Below are 15,046 nucleotides of genomic sequence, written 5' to 3' on the forward strand. Positions count from 1 at the left end.
GTGCACATGGATTTTAGCAAGGCTTTTGACAAGGTCCCACATGGCAGACTGATCAAAAAAGTACAAGACTATGGGATCCAAGGGAGAGTGGCAAGTTGGATCCAAAATCACTTTAAATCTATGCCCCCTGGTTATTGACCTCTCTGCTCTGTCTAGGCCCCTCATAATTTTGTACACCTCAATTAAATCACCCCTTAGCCTCCTCTGTTCCAGTGGCAGGAGGCAAAGAGTAATGGTCAACTGGTATTTTTGTGACTGGAAGGCTGTTTCCAGTGGGGTTCCGCAGGGCTCAGTACTAGGTCCCTTGCTTTTTGTGATATACATTAATGATTTGGACTTAAATATAGGTAGCATGATTAAGAAGTTTGCAGATGATACAAAAAATGGCCGTGTGGTTGATAGTGAGGAGGAAAGCTGTGGACTGCAGGAAGATATCAATGGACTGGTCAGATGGGCAGAAAAATTACAAATGGAATTCAATCTGGAGAAGTGTGAGGTAATGCATTTGGGGAGGGCAAACAAGGCAAGGGAATACACGATAAATGGGAGGATACTGAAAAGTGTAGAGGAAGTGAAGGACCTTGGAGTGCATCTCCACAGATCCCTGAAGGTAGCAGGTCAGGTAAATAAGGTGGTTAAGAAGGCATATGGAATACTTTACTTTATTAGCCGAGGCATAGAATATAAAAGCAGGGAGGTTATGCTGGAACTGTATAAAACACTGGCTAGGCCACAGCTTGAGTACTGTGTATAGTTCTGGTCACCACATTACAGGAAGGATGTAATTGCACTAGAGAGGGTACAGAGGAGATTTACAAGGATATTGCCAGGACTGGAGAATTTTAGCTATGAAGTAAGATTGGATAGGCTGGGGTTGTTCTCATTGGAACAGAGGAGGCTAAGGGGTGATTTAATTGAGGTGTACAAAATTATGAGGGGCCTAGACAGAGCAGAGAGGTCAATAACCAGGGGGCATAGATTTAAAGTGATTGGTAGAAGGATTAGAGGGGAGCTGAGGAAAAGCTTTTTCACCCAGAGGGTGATGAGGTCTGGAACTCACTGCCTGAAAGGATGGTAGAGGCAGAAACCCTCAACTCATTTAAAAAGTATCTGGATGTGCACCTGAAGTGCCGTAACCTACAAGGCTACGGACCAAATGCTGGAAAGTGGGATTAGGGTGGGTGGCTCATTTTTGGCCGGCGCGGACACGATGGGCCGAATGGTGTCCTGAGCCATAAATTTTCTATGATTCTATATTTGACCACCACGATTCCCCACATTGTGAGTCTCTAGAGACTGTCAGACTGTCCAGGGGAGGGATTGCACTGGATGGAACACTGAGCAGAACTAAGTGGAAATCTGAGGGCTTGTCACCCCACACACCACCTAGCAGCAGGGTCAAGAAAAGCACTAGCAGAGGCGGGAAAGAAACAGCTTGCCTGCTTTCTTATTTGGGAAATGAAAATGTTGTTACGAGGATCGAAAGAGCAGTCTTACTAAATGGGAGAAAAATATAAATACAAATTACTAAGTAATTTAGAAAATGAATTTGTCACCTGTATTATGCTTTGATACTGATCAATCACTTGTAACTCTCTCTACATTTTTAATTAAATAGTTTAAAGTTTAACTTCAAATTTAAATTAATAATAATACAATCACTGCACTGTCAAGAGGCCATAACTTAGAAAGAAACACTACCTTTGAGTTGTTGTTGAACCTCCAGGGCTACATCCAGAACACTGAAAGGGAGAACTGGCTCATTGGCGATACGCAGAATCATTTCAGCTGTCAACTGCAACAAACAAATCAAAAGGTGTAGCGCTGGAAAAGGCCTTTACTTAGGAAGAAATCATTCTATCAATAGCATTATATACAGCAACGGGAAAATATAAATATTTTAAACAGAGTAATAATACTGCTTAACCATAGATTATCCCTTTACCATAATGAGCAGACAGAAAAGAGGCAGTGATTTTGTTTTATTAATATAGTCTTACTTTTTGGATAGTTTCTTCATAAAAACCTTAATAGCTCCTCGCAGAATGAAAATTTGGAAACACCCACTCCCTCAAAAAAAACTATTTCAGCTGATTTTCTGAATAATTCAATATAATGGGGTTTTGAAAGTAACCAGTATGGCATGAGTATATATAAGTCCCGAATTTTAATGTCACTTGAATTAATTTCAGAGCTAAAGGTGCTTTCTATTTTGGAGGACGATATTTACACCAAAACGAAAAACATTAAACACAGATCATTTACATTTATTCGGAGACTATTATTTTTTCCATCAGTCAGCTGTCAGACACATCTGGAAACCTAGCACCAAGCTTAGCAATCTCCACATCAATGAGAACTCTACAAAGCAGAATTTCTGTTTACCTGATATGGAGTGCACACCTTCTCCCTGTAGGGACACAACCCACATATCCAAGTCCAGAGGTACAAATTGACAACTGCCAAAAATTTAAGGGAACCCCTAAGAGCATCCAGAGCTACTGCTACCGTTTAACCAGTTTAAATCGTGTTGTTTACCAGGGCACATCATTGGTTTACTTTCTGCTGTTGATCCGGTTAGGACCACCCTACCTGTTTGCGTCAAATTACTCAATAAGAGGAAATGACAACAGTGGAAGAAGTCAAGAGGGATACTATAACAGTTAAGATAGAAAGAAAAGAGATAACAGACAAACTAGCCAAACTTGAGAACATGGCCCTGGGTACTGATGGACTACATCAGCGGATACTCAAAGAAACTAAGGAGGAGACAGCAGAGACACCAGTAACGATATATGGAAAAAGAAATAGTGCCAGAGAACTGGCAAACAGCAAATTTCTAATTTCTATCTTTAAAAAGGGAGATAAAACTAACCCAGGGAACAATAGACCAGTTAACATAACACCATTGGTTGGAAAGATACTAGAATATTGACAAAAAGATCAGATAACAAAACATTTGGAGATGGAGAATACAATAAAAAAGTCAGCATTTCTAAAAGGAAGGTCATGCTTAAAGAATCTTATTGAATTCTTTGAAGAAGTAACAGAGGGGGAGAAATTGAATTGCGTCGTACCTGATTTCTGGGTGTTACGTAAGTGTTTGGAGGTTGAATTTTGGGAGATGAATTTCAGGCGATGGCATCCCACGCCCAACATCTCCGGAGGGCACAGCTGCAAAATTGGAAGTCGGCTGCAAAATTGGAAGTCGGCGACTTCAGAATTTCCAGCGCGCTTTCCTGAAACGTGGTATTGATATATATGGTAATTAGGGGCCCAGCGCCCGTTTTAGGTCCCCACTCCCAAATTCGGCAAAATCTGGGTATAGCATGCGCTGCACATGCTCCACTCAGTTTTTCAGGGTCTACTGCGGCCTAAACAGCGGTCATTATAGAGACCACTGGAGGCAGCCAATGAAATAGTGTCATTTTTTTTTACTTTCCTTAATGTAGTGTCAGGTGGAGCAGGAATGCTTTTCCTGACTCCACAACAGTACTGTGGACTGCTGCAAGCTCGGACTCACCTCCCTCTCGTTTGCCTGCCTCATAGCCAACCAATTTTACAAAGTCCCCAACCTGAAACTGCATTGGGCCACATGATTGGCATCAGCAGCTCACCTGTTTTATGGAAATGAGGGCCAATAACATAAGAACATAAAAAAGGAGTAGGCCAAACGGCCCCCCAAGCTTGCTCCGCCATTCAATAAGATCATGGCTGATCTTTGACCTCACCTCCATTTTCCCGCCCGATCCCCAAATCCCTTGATTCCCAAAAATCTATCGACCTCAGCCTTGAATATACTCAATGACTGAGCAACCACAACCCTCTGGGGTAGAGAATTCTGAAGATTCACAACCTTCTGAGTGAAGAAATTCCTCCTCATCTCAGTCCTAAATGTCAACCCCTTATCCTGAGACTATGCCCCCTAGTTTGAAACTCTAGCCAGGGGAAAAAGCCTCTCAGCATCTACCCTGTCAAACCCCCTCAGAACCTTATATGTTTTAATCTCTCATTCTTCTAAGCTCCAAAGGGTATAGGCTCATTCTACTCAATCTCTCCTCATAGGACAACCCTCACATCCCAGGAATCAATCCAGTGAACCTTTGGTTGCACTGCCTCTAAGGCAAGTGTATACTTCCTTAGGTAAAGAGAGCAAAACTGTAAACAGTACTCCAGGTGTGTTCTCTTCAAAGCTCTGTACAATTGCAGCAAGACCTCCTTTCTCTTATACTCCAACTCCTTTGCAATAAAGGCCAACATACCATTTGCCATCCTAATTGCTTGCTGTATCTGCATGTTAACTTTCTGTGATTGGTGTACAAGGACACCCAAATCCCTCTGAGCACCAACATTTAAAAAATATTCTGTTTTTCTAGTCTTCCTACCAGAGTGAAAAACCTCACATTTCCCCACATAATATTTTTTTATTATTATTCGTTCATGGGATGTGGGCGTTGCTGGCGAGGCCAGCATTTATTGCTCATCCCTAATTGCCCTTGAGAAGGTGGTGGTGAGTCACCTTCTTGAACTGCTGCAGTCCGTGTGGTGAAGGTTCTCCCACAGTGCTGTTAGGAAGGGAGTTCCAGGACTTTGACCCAACGACGATGAAGGAACGACGATATATTTCCAAGTCGGGATGGTGTGTGACTTTGAGGGGAACGTGCAGGTGGTGTTTTTCCCATGTGCCTGCTGCCCTTGTCCTTCTAGGTGGTGAAGTTGCTGGGTTTTGGAGGTGCTGTTGAAGAAGCCTTGGCGAGTTGCTGCAGTGCATCCTGTGGATGGTACACACTGCAACCACGGTGCGCCGGTGGTGAAGGGAGTGAATGTTTAGAGTGGATGGGGAGCCAATCAAGTGGGCTGCCTTGTCCTGGATGGTGTCGAGCTTCTTGAGTGTTGTTGGAGCTGAACTCATCCAGGCAAGTGAAAAGTATTCCATCACACTTCTGACTTGTGCCTTGTGGATGGTGGAAAGGCTTAGGGGAGTCAGGAGGTGAGTCACTCGCTGCAGAATACCCAGCCTCTGATCTGCTGTTGTAGCCACTGTATTTATGTGGCTGGTCCAGTTACATTTCTGGTCAATGGTGACCCCCAGATGTTGATGGTGGGGGATTCAGTGATGGTAATGCCGTTGAATGTCAAGGAGAGGTGGTTAGTCTCTCTCTTGTTGGAGATGGTCATTGCCTGGCACTTTGTCTGGCGTGAATGTTACTTGCCACTTATCAGCCCAAGCCTGGATGTTGTCCAGGTCTTGCTGCATGCAGGCACGGACTGCTTCATTATTTGAGGGGTTGCGAATGGAACTGAACACTGTGTAATCATCAGCGAACATCCCCATTTCTGACCTTACGATGGAGGGAAGGTCATCAATGAAGCAGCTGAAGATGGTTGGGCCTAGGACACTGCCCTGAGGAATTTCTGCAGCAATGTCCTGGGGCTGAGATGATTGGCCTCCAACAACCACTACCATCTTCCTTTGTGCTAGGTATGACTCCAGCCACTGGAGAGTTTTCCCCTGATTCCCATTGACTTCAGTTTTACTAGGGCTCCTTGGTGCCACACTTGTGTCAAATGCTGCCTTGATGTCAAGGGCAGTCACTCTCACCTCACCTCTAGAATTCAGCTCTTTTGTCCATGTTTGGACCCAGGCTGTAATGAGGTCTGGAGCCGAGTGGTCCTGGCGGAACCCAAACTGAGATCGGTGAGCAGGTTATCGGTGAGTAAGTGCTGCTTGATAGCACTATCGACGACACCTTCCATCACACTTCTGATGATTGAGAGTAGACTGGTGGGGCGGTAATTGGCTAAATTGGATTTGTGCTGGTTTTTATGGACAGGACATACCTGGGCAATTTTCCACATTGTCGGGTAGCTGTACTGGAACAGTTTGGCTAGAGGCGCGGTTAGTTCTGGAGCACTACAGCCGGGATGTTATCAGGGCCCACAGCCTTTGTTGGTTCTAGTGCACTCAGCCGTTTCTTGATATCACGTGGAGTGAATAGAATTGGCTGAAGACTGGCTTCTGTGATGGTGGGGATATCGGGAGGAGTCCGAGATGGATCATCCACTCGGCACTTCTGGCTGAAGATGATTGCAAACGCTTCAGCCTTGTCTTTTGCATTCACGTGCTGGACTCTGCTATCATTGAGGATGGGGATGTTTACAGAGCCTCCTCCTTCCTTTAGTTGTTTAACTGTCCACCACCATTCACGACTGGATGTGGCAGGACTGCAGAGCTTTGATCTGATCCGTTGGTTTTGGAATTGCTTAGCTCTGTCTATAGCATGTTGGTTCTGCTGTTTAGCATGCATGTAGTCCTGTGTTGTAGCTTCACCGGGTTGGCACCTCATTTTTAGGTACGCCTGGTGCTGCTCCTGGCGTGCTCTTCTACACTCCTCATTGAACCAGGGTTGATCCCCTGGCTTGTTGGTAATGGTAGAGTGAGGAATATGCTGAGCCATGAGGTTATAGATTGTGCTGGAATACAAATCTGCTGCTGCTGATGGCCCACAGTGCCTCATGGATGCCCAGTTTTGATCTGTTCGATCTGTTCTGAATCTATCCCATTTAGCACGGTAGTAATGCCACACAACACGTTGGATGGTGTCCTCAGTGTGAAGAGGACTTCGTCTCCACAAGGACAGTGCGGTGGTCACTCCTACCAATACTGTCATGGACAGATGTATCTACAACAGGTAGATTGGTAAGGATGAGGTCAAGTAGGTTTTTCCCTCAGGTTGGTTCGCTCACCACCTGCCACAGGCCCAGTCTGGCAGCTATGTCCTTCAGGACTCGGCCAGTAGTGGTGCTATCAAGCCACTCTTGGTGACGGACATTGAAGTCCCCCACCCAGAGTACATTTTGTGCCCTTGCTACCCTCAGTGCTTCCTCCAAGTGTTGTCAACTTGGAGAAGGACTGATTCATCAGCTGAGGTAGGGCAGTAGGTGGTAATCAGCAGGAGGTTTCCTTGCCCATGTTTGTCATGAGATTTCCTGGGGTCTGGAGTCAATGTTGAGGACTCCTAGGGCCACTCCCTCCTCACTGTATATCACTGTACCACCACCTCTGGTCGGTCTCTTCTGCCGGTGGAACAGGACATACCCAGGAATGGTGATGGAAGAGTCTGGGACACTAGCTGAAAGGTATGATTCTGTGAGTATGGCTATGTCAGGCTGATGCTTGACTTGTCTGTGGGACAGCTCTCCCAATTTTGGCACAAGTCCCGAGATGTTAGTGAGGAGGATTTTGCAGGTTCGACTGGGCTTGGTTTACATTTGTCGTGTCCAGTGCCTAGTGGTCCATCCGGTTTTATTCTTATTATGACTTTTTGTAGCGATATTGTACAACTGAGTGGCTTGCTAGGCCATTTCAGAGGGCAATTAAGAATCAACCACATTGCTGTGGGTATGGAGTCACATATAGGCCAGATCAGGAAAGGACAGCAGGTTTTCTTCCCTAAAGGACATTAGTGAACCAAATGGGTTTTTAAGACAATCCGGTTGTTTCATCGCTACCATACCGATACTAGTTTTTTTTATTCCAGGTTTCATTTAATTAATTGAATTTAAATTCCCCAGCTGCCGTGGTGGGATTTGAACTCATGACTCCAGATTATTAGTCCAGTAATATAACCACTATGCTACCATACCCTACCATCTGCCACCTTCTTTCCCACTCACTTAACCTATCTCTATCCCTTTGCAGACTCTTTGTGTCCTACTCACACAGTTTGCTTTCCCACCTAGCTTTGTATCGTCAGCAAACTTGGATGCATTATACCCCAACCCTTCATTCAAGTCATTAATATAGATTGTAAATAGCTGAGGCCCAAGCCTGCCAACCTGAAAATGACCTGCTTATTCCTACTCTCTGTTTTCTGTCCGTTAACCAATCTTCTATCGATGCTAATTTTCCCCCCACCCCATGAGCCGTAATCCTGTGTAACAACCTTTTGTGTGGCACCTTATCGAATGCCTTTTGAAAATCCAAATATACTACATCCACTGGTTCCCTTTTATCTACCCTGCTAGTTACATCCTCAAAAAACTAACAGATTTGTCAAACACGATTTCCCTTTCATAAAACCATTTTGACTCTGCCTAATCATATTATGATTTTCCGAGCCAAGGCTCAATTTGGAGTGAGCCTTGGGCCAACATATTCTGTCGTGCATTCCAGCTGCGCCACCCACTTTGCACTTGCTTCCAGCACAAAACCAATTTCTCGGCCAGAAAGAGTGGACAAGGGCAATGCAATGGATGTTGCACACATGGACTTTCAGAAGGCCTTTGATAAGATGCCAAGTAAGAGGCTCATTGCAAAGATCAGTATATGGGGAGTCAGGGGCCAGGCAGCAGATTGGATGTCTACAAAATAGAAAACAGAGGACAGGATTTGAGGATAGTTTCTCGGCCTGTCAGAAAGCGGGACATGGTATCCCACAGGGATCCGTGCTGGAACCACTGTTGATCATGTATATGTAAAAATGATTTGGACTTAGAATTTTAAGGTATGGTGTCAAAATTTGCAGATGATACCAATTTGGGGAGTATAGCTAATAATAAGGACATGAATAGGCTAGAGTGGACAGATATATGGCAAATAAAATTCAATATCGCAAAGTGTGAGCTGGTTCATTTTAACTGCTCACCTGCCCCGTTCACGCCGGGCGGGTTGGGTTAAAATTAGTGTCTATATGTCTTGATCAAATTGTTACCCATGTAGGAAAAGAGACTCGCCTCATGCTGCTTGATTAAATAATACAGGTTCACTGCAAGCTGAAATTTGCCATTTTCTGTCAGAAGATGGCTCTCCAATTGTTGATGTGAGAGCTACACCTAACATACTGCAGCTATAAACAGAGCCCAAAGTAGCACTTTCAAATGGAACATTTAATTGTAGAACATGTATGTTATTTGCTGAACCAAGGTTTTGATGTAACTTCTCTTAGATTATTACATTTAATTAAATGACATACTGAATTCCCCCACATCGCACACTGTGGGGTAAGTTTTTTTCTTCACCACCTGGATGGTAATATGGCAGTCTGGTAATCCACCCTCCTATTATAGAACCCGTCCGATTTTCATTCCATTGATTTCAATGGGCGATCTGCTCTGGCAGATTACCACCCAGGCAGTGAAGACGCAGATTTACCCTATGTCTTCCCTAGGACTGACATCAGTGTATTTCCTGCTGGTAGCATCCAGGATCTGGATTTTCATCTGAGCAGGTAGTGGATTACTGTTGCCCATAAATCTGTCTATTTACTGTTGGGGTAATTTCCATTATCAGTGCTACCTAGCAGATTACAGTATTTAAATTACAACCTGACTGTTCTGCAGTGTTAACACCAAAAACGTGGCTTGAAAAGACAGGGTTGGGAAGCTGGGAACCAGCTTTTAGTTGTTTAAAGTGGTTAGTGCTCCTGGCTCAGTGCTGGAACAGCTATTTGTGCTAACCTGCCCCTACTACCCGACAGACCTGATTGCCGTGTTCCTGGCCATGCCTGGGAACCAGATTTAAGTTCTTTAAAACACATATTGTCCTTTTACTTTAAGAAACATAAAGCCAGTTGCTGGACTACAGCTGGGAATGCAGCATTCTAGCCTTTCTTGGGGAGGGGCAAGGTAAGCGTGGGAAAATGGCACCAGCTCTCTGAAAAAGCCATGATGCCAATGCAATCATCCATGACAAGGTTATAGATGGCACGGGCCATGTTCACAAGTGCATGGTAAGTCTGGAGGGAAATAGAGAGAGGAGCGGTGATTATCGATCTGCTGGCAGAGTCCAAGGCAGCAGCAGCGGGTGGAATGAGTGGGATAGGAAGCATGTTAGCAAAATTAGCTCCCAGCAAGCATGCTGGACGGGAAGTTTGGTGAGAGAGGAGGATTGTGCAGTTGATGTTGCTGCTTGTAAGAATGCAGACATGGGTGCCTCAATGGACTCATCAGAGATTGCCACGATAGGAACAAAGGGTAGCTGCGAGCTAATCCAAGGGGGATTGAAGCCTGGGACGGCAGTAGGAAAGTAGAAAGGCAAAGGAAGGGTGAGTTTTTAAACAAAATAAATTAAGAGAAAATAATAATATTAAATCCAAATGGTGAAATCACCAGTCACAGAAAACATCTAGAGAGTCAGTATACATATTTGAACTCAACATTCACCTGGTCTCAAAATAAGCATCAGAGAAATTCTGCCCAACAATCGTGCACATCCTGGACCAATAAAAAATTAAAAGGTGCAACTTATTGGGACCGAAATCCTTTAGATCCGTTCCACTATTGTTAATGTGACTGAGTGGGAATGCACCCATGGCCTCCATTCGTGACCCTGTTGAACTATGGTGGGCCAACTGCTACAACCATCACATGATTAAATGTCACATGATCAAAAGTCCAGGAATATGTCCAACCAGAGTTGGTAATTGTATTTTCCACTGGAAAAGCCTCCAGAAGTGCACTCACTGGTAATTCTGCCTCTCAACAGCTTCTGGACTCACTTGCCATCAACAAATGTCTACAAACCTGGACATTGGTTCATCCATGCTCCAAGCTGACTCCACGTGTCTACAAGTTACCTTCATCGCATCACAGGACCTCTGACATTAACTTTTGACTCCTGCATATCACCTCTTCCCTATCTTCTGTTTACTATCTTAATCTTTGGCATACCTATGGGGTAGGGACAGGGGAGTGTGGTAAAGTACATGAGAGGGGAGAAATGAAAGGTGGCATTATTGTGTGACAGAAAGGGGAGGAGGCAGGCAAGAAGGGCCAAGATGGGGGCAAGACAACAGAAAAAAAGGGAAATATAAGTGATAGGCTTGGGTCTGGTGCGGCAGCCAAAATGTGCATGCTCAGAGGGAATTTAGGTTACATAGGTATGCCAAAGATTAAGATAGTAAACAGAGGATAGGGAAGAGGTGATATGCAGGAGTCAAAAGTTAATGTCAGAGGTCCTGTGATGCGATGAAGGTAACTTTAGACACGTGGAGTCAGCTTGGAGCATGGATGAACCAATGTCCAGGTTTGTAGACATTTGTTGATGGTAAGTGAGTCCAAAAGCTGTTGAGGGGCAGAATTATCAGTGAGTGCACTTCTGGAGGCTTTTCCAGTGGAAAATACGATTACCAACTCTGGTTGGACGTATTCCTGGACTTTTGATCATGTGACATTTAATCATGTGATGGTTGTAGCAGTTGGCCCACCATAGTTCAACAGGGTCACGAGCGGAGGTGGATGCATTCCCACTCAGTCACGTTAATAGTGGAACGGATCTAAAGGATTTCGGTCCCAATAAGTTGCACCTTTTAATTTTTTATTAGTCCAGGTTGTGCAAGATTGTTGGGCAGAATTTCTCTGATGCTTATTTTGAGACCAGGTAAACGTTGAGTTCAAATATGTATACTGACTCTCTAGATGTTTTCTGTGACTGGTGATTTCATCATTTGGATTTGATATTATTATTTTCTCTTAATTTATTTTGTTTAAAAATCTCTTTGGGTGAGCCACATGTCCATGAAATTCTAGTGGTGACTCTACCCTTTCAGGGGAAGCTCTTGGTTTATTCTGCTCCATGTAACACCACATTACACCTTAGAGGATACAAAATAGACCAACAATGGAATGAATATACAATTATTCTAGAACTATAGTCCCTTACTGCTCTAATGAGCTAACCATAAATGGCATCACCTGACAAGGGCACACCTTTTATACTAAACAAAACTAAAAACTAGTTACTACTTCTGGTAAGTACGGCAACCACACACGTTGTCATTTTTTGTAATGGCTATCACCAGTTCCAAAATGCTACATGCATTGCTGTGGACTGATCATTCTGATACATGATACTGCACTCCATCAATTTGATCAGCTGAGTTGTCAAATAAAGAAAAGTTCTCATTAAACATATAGCCACAGCTGTGGAATAATATTTATGGAAGCAGCCATGTGCACATGGAGAGATAAAATTTATTCACATTATTACATAAAAATTCTTGATCTATCATGCGCATTATGAAACACTCTACCAGACACTTCACTCAAACTGTTGTTTCATTAAGATTAATTAATAATGCAAGTGGCTTCCCTCAGGTATCAGTATTGTCACAATTATTCAGTGCAGTCCAACTACCAGATGAAGGCACTCTGGGAAGAGAAGGGTGGAATACTTTGTTGATCACTATATTGATTACAATCTCTTAAATTCATTTTTCAAATTGGACACGAGTCAACTGATTAAAGATGATTCCTAGGTCCTTACTCAATGATGCGGTTCAAAGCTAATACACTTACCGTTTAATTATCTTTTTTTTTGATTCATGCGGGCAAACTGAATGAGAAGATTGCCAGTCCTTACACTAAATATATAATTAACAGCATATGAGCATCTTGCTCCAGGCAAGTAAAATTATGTAATCTTGGCTATTAGAAGCTACTTTTTATTTCATTTATTTCTCACAGCTATTGCACAAACTCATATCTTAACCATTCTTGATAGAAGTGACACTACTTTACATAAAGCACGTTAAGTTGAATAGAATTTTGAAACAACAATGGAAAATCTGAAGAGAGTAATGAATGGAGATTTTTGTGCTTTAAATTCATGAGTGGAGAATGTGTCTGGTCAGATATTTTATGAGTTAAATATCCATTATAAGTACCAGGTACTTTCAATTCAGAGAAATATTATGAATTGTAAAGTGCAGCATTTGAAAAAGCCAAAATGGCACTGCTCTAGTGAGCCACAAAGAAACTAACATTACTTTATAATAAATACTATTGCAGAGAAACCAAGCATGACATCATGTAAAAGTTATTTTAGATTTTCCTCCCATGTTGAGTATTTTTGCCCTTTTAAGCACCATCAGGGGATATATTTTGCTCTTTATACAAAGCTATAAAGTTAAAGAAAAACCTCCATGTAAAAAGCAAATAAATTTACAGACAGTGCAGAATATGCTCCCAGCTATTTAATGACTGCTGCCCCAAGTTAGTTTCCCATTTGGATTAAAATAACAAAAGCCTTAAAATCCAAATGTCAAGAATGGTAAAGAATGATTATATGGAAAAGTCATCTTGTCATTTGCTTCCACATATTTACACACTTATTCATATAGACAGAGAAGGTTGCTGAAGCAGTATTGTTTATCTGGTATTCTTTTACCAGGCTCCCAGATGTTCAAGATTGCTGTAATATAACTGTATGGAAGAAAATATGTAGCTGTGGGAACTGTAACAAAATCTAAATCAAAATCATAGAAAGCCTCACTTGCCAGGTCTTTTATTCTGTACAGCATCATACAGCCAATATATTGACACACAACTGAGGATTGCATTTTTGACCTTCTGAATTCAATCCAGTCAGAAAAGACTCAATCACAAATTCCCGAATTAGACAGCACAATTCTCAGAATATGTTTATGAAAGAATATATTTTTCAAAACAGGTAAGTGCAGATCCCCATTCTGTGCACTCACTCATCAGAGTAAATGGGAAAAATCTTGAAGCAATTTGTTAATTTGTGTATAGTGTACAAAGTGAAAAGAAAATGACATTAATATTTACTCATTTAGTCTGTAGGTGCTGTCTTTGTTGATTACTTGAATAAAGTTCACCTTCAGGGAACTACTTTGTCACTGTGCGCATGTCTGCATACTCGTAGATACATCTTAAAAGATGGCTCCTCTATAAACTTTAAACAACTCAATATCAGTAGTAACCAATGTACTATCCGAGCCTGATTATTTATACTCATGGTCTTGTTTACTAAACATTTTAAATTCCACTGAGATTTAATCATGATATTTTAATGAATGACAAACTCATAAATGCACTGTGTATTTGGATAATTACACATTCACTTCAACATAAAAATCAGTCTTAAGTATTGCTTAGTTCAGTGATTTTGGTAAATGAGCCAGGAAATACACACAGTTGTTTAAATCAAGATTGTCTGTGATTAACAAAGGTGTCAACCTTGGCTCAGTGGTAGCACCCTTGTCTCTGAGTCAGAAGGTTGTAGGATCAATGCCCACTTCAGGACTTGAACTTAATCTCGGCTGACATTTCAGTGTAATACTGAACGTGTACTATGATGTCAGAGGTGCCTTCTTTCAGATGAGATGTTAAACCGAGGGCCCCTCTGCCCTCTCAGATGGACATACAAAATCCCAAGGCACCATTCAAAGAGGAGCAGGGGAGTTCCCCACGTGTCCTGGCATTAATCTCATATGTTTGTGGGACCTTACTTTGTACAAAATGACTGCTGTATTTTCCACGATTACAATAGTGACTACACTTCAAAAATAATTAATTGGCTCAGAAGTGCTCTGAAATGTTCTGAGGTCATGAAAGGTGCTATATAAATGTAAGTTCATTCTTTCTTCTTACCCTTCTGCAGCACAATCTTCGCAAGTGCTGCAGACCTGTCCAAGGTTCTGGAGGAGTTTACCAGAATAGTTATTTTTCCATTTTGATAATGGCATTCTTTACTTCATGCCCTATAAAAATGAATCAAACTTAAGTAGTAAAGTCACTTCTTTTATTACTTTGATCATGCTTGTCTTCATATAATTCCTGTTAAAGTACTCTGATGTTTTGTATTTATTCACAGCCCTTTTAGTTTAATTTGTTCAGTTCACCTGGGTCATGATGTATGTTTTTTTCCTTTTAAGAATTGTAGGTAAGTAATTTATAAGGAAGCAGAGAGGGAGAAGTGAATTGCACTGGTCACTATGTAACAATATCGTAAATACATTCAAAAAATGTTTATAATGTCACAACACATACTGACCAAAGCTATTTCCCCCGTAGTTCCCATGAAGGCCATTCCTCTCAAATTATTCTCAGTGCAGTAATAAAACTAACATGGGATGAACTTGCCGCAGGAAGTACAAGTTTTTGGTCATATATAATTTACCAATAATTCTAAGCCGAACAATATATCATGGTAACCCAAAAGTAAGTTAGCACAGAATATGCTCACATGAAAACACAATTCTCACAGTAACCAAATAGACAGAAGAGTGAATAATGCAATAAA

The 15,046-nt window shown here is 42.1% G+C and overlaps 1 protein-coding gene across 6 annotated transcripts in view; it reads right to left on the minus strand.

The window, feature by feature from the left end:
• The window catches only part of LOC137331497 (inactive N-acetylated-alpha-linked acidic dipeptidase-like protein 2), a 715,700-nt gene that overhangs the window by 25,478 nt on the left and 675,176 nt on the right, over positions 1 to 15,046 (minus strand). For all 6 annotated transcript variants that reach the window (XM_067995331.1, XM_067995330.1, XM_067995327.1 and 3 more), the window contains one exon: positions 1,702 to 1,795. In XM_067995331.1, the coding sequence (XP_067851432.1) occupies positions 1,702 to 1,795 (94 nt within the window). The remainder of the gene's footprint in view (positions 1 to 1,701; positions 1,796 to 15,046) is intronic.

Source organism: Heptranchias perlo, chromosome 13 (assembly GCF_035084215.1).
Source record: "Heptranchias perlo isolate sHepPer1 chromosome 13, sHepPer1.hap1, whole genome shotgun sequence".
Taxonomy (NCBI): domain Eukaryota; kingdom Metazoa; phylum Chordata; class Chondrichthyes; order Hexanchiformes; family Hexanchidae; genus Heptranchias; species Heptranchias perlo.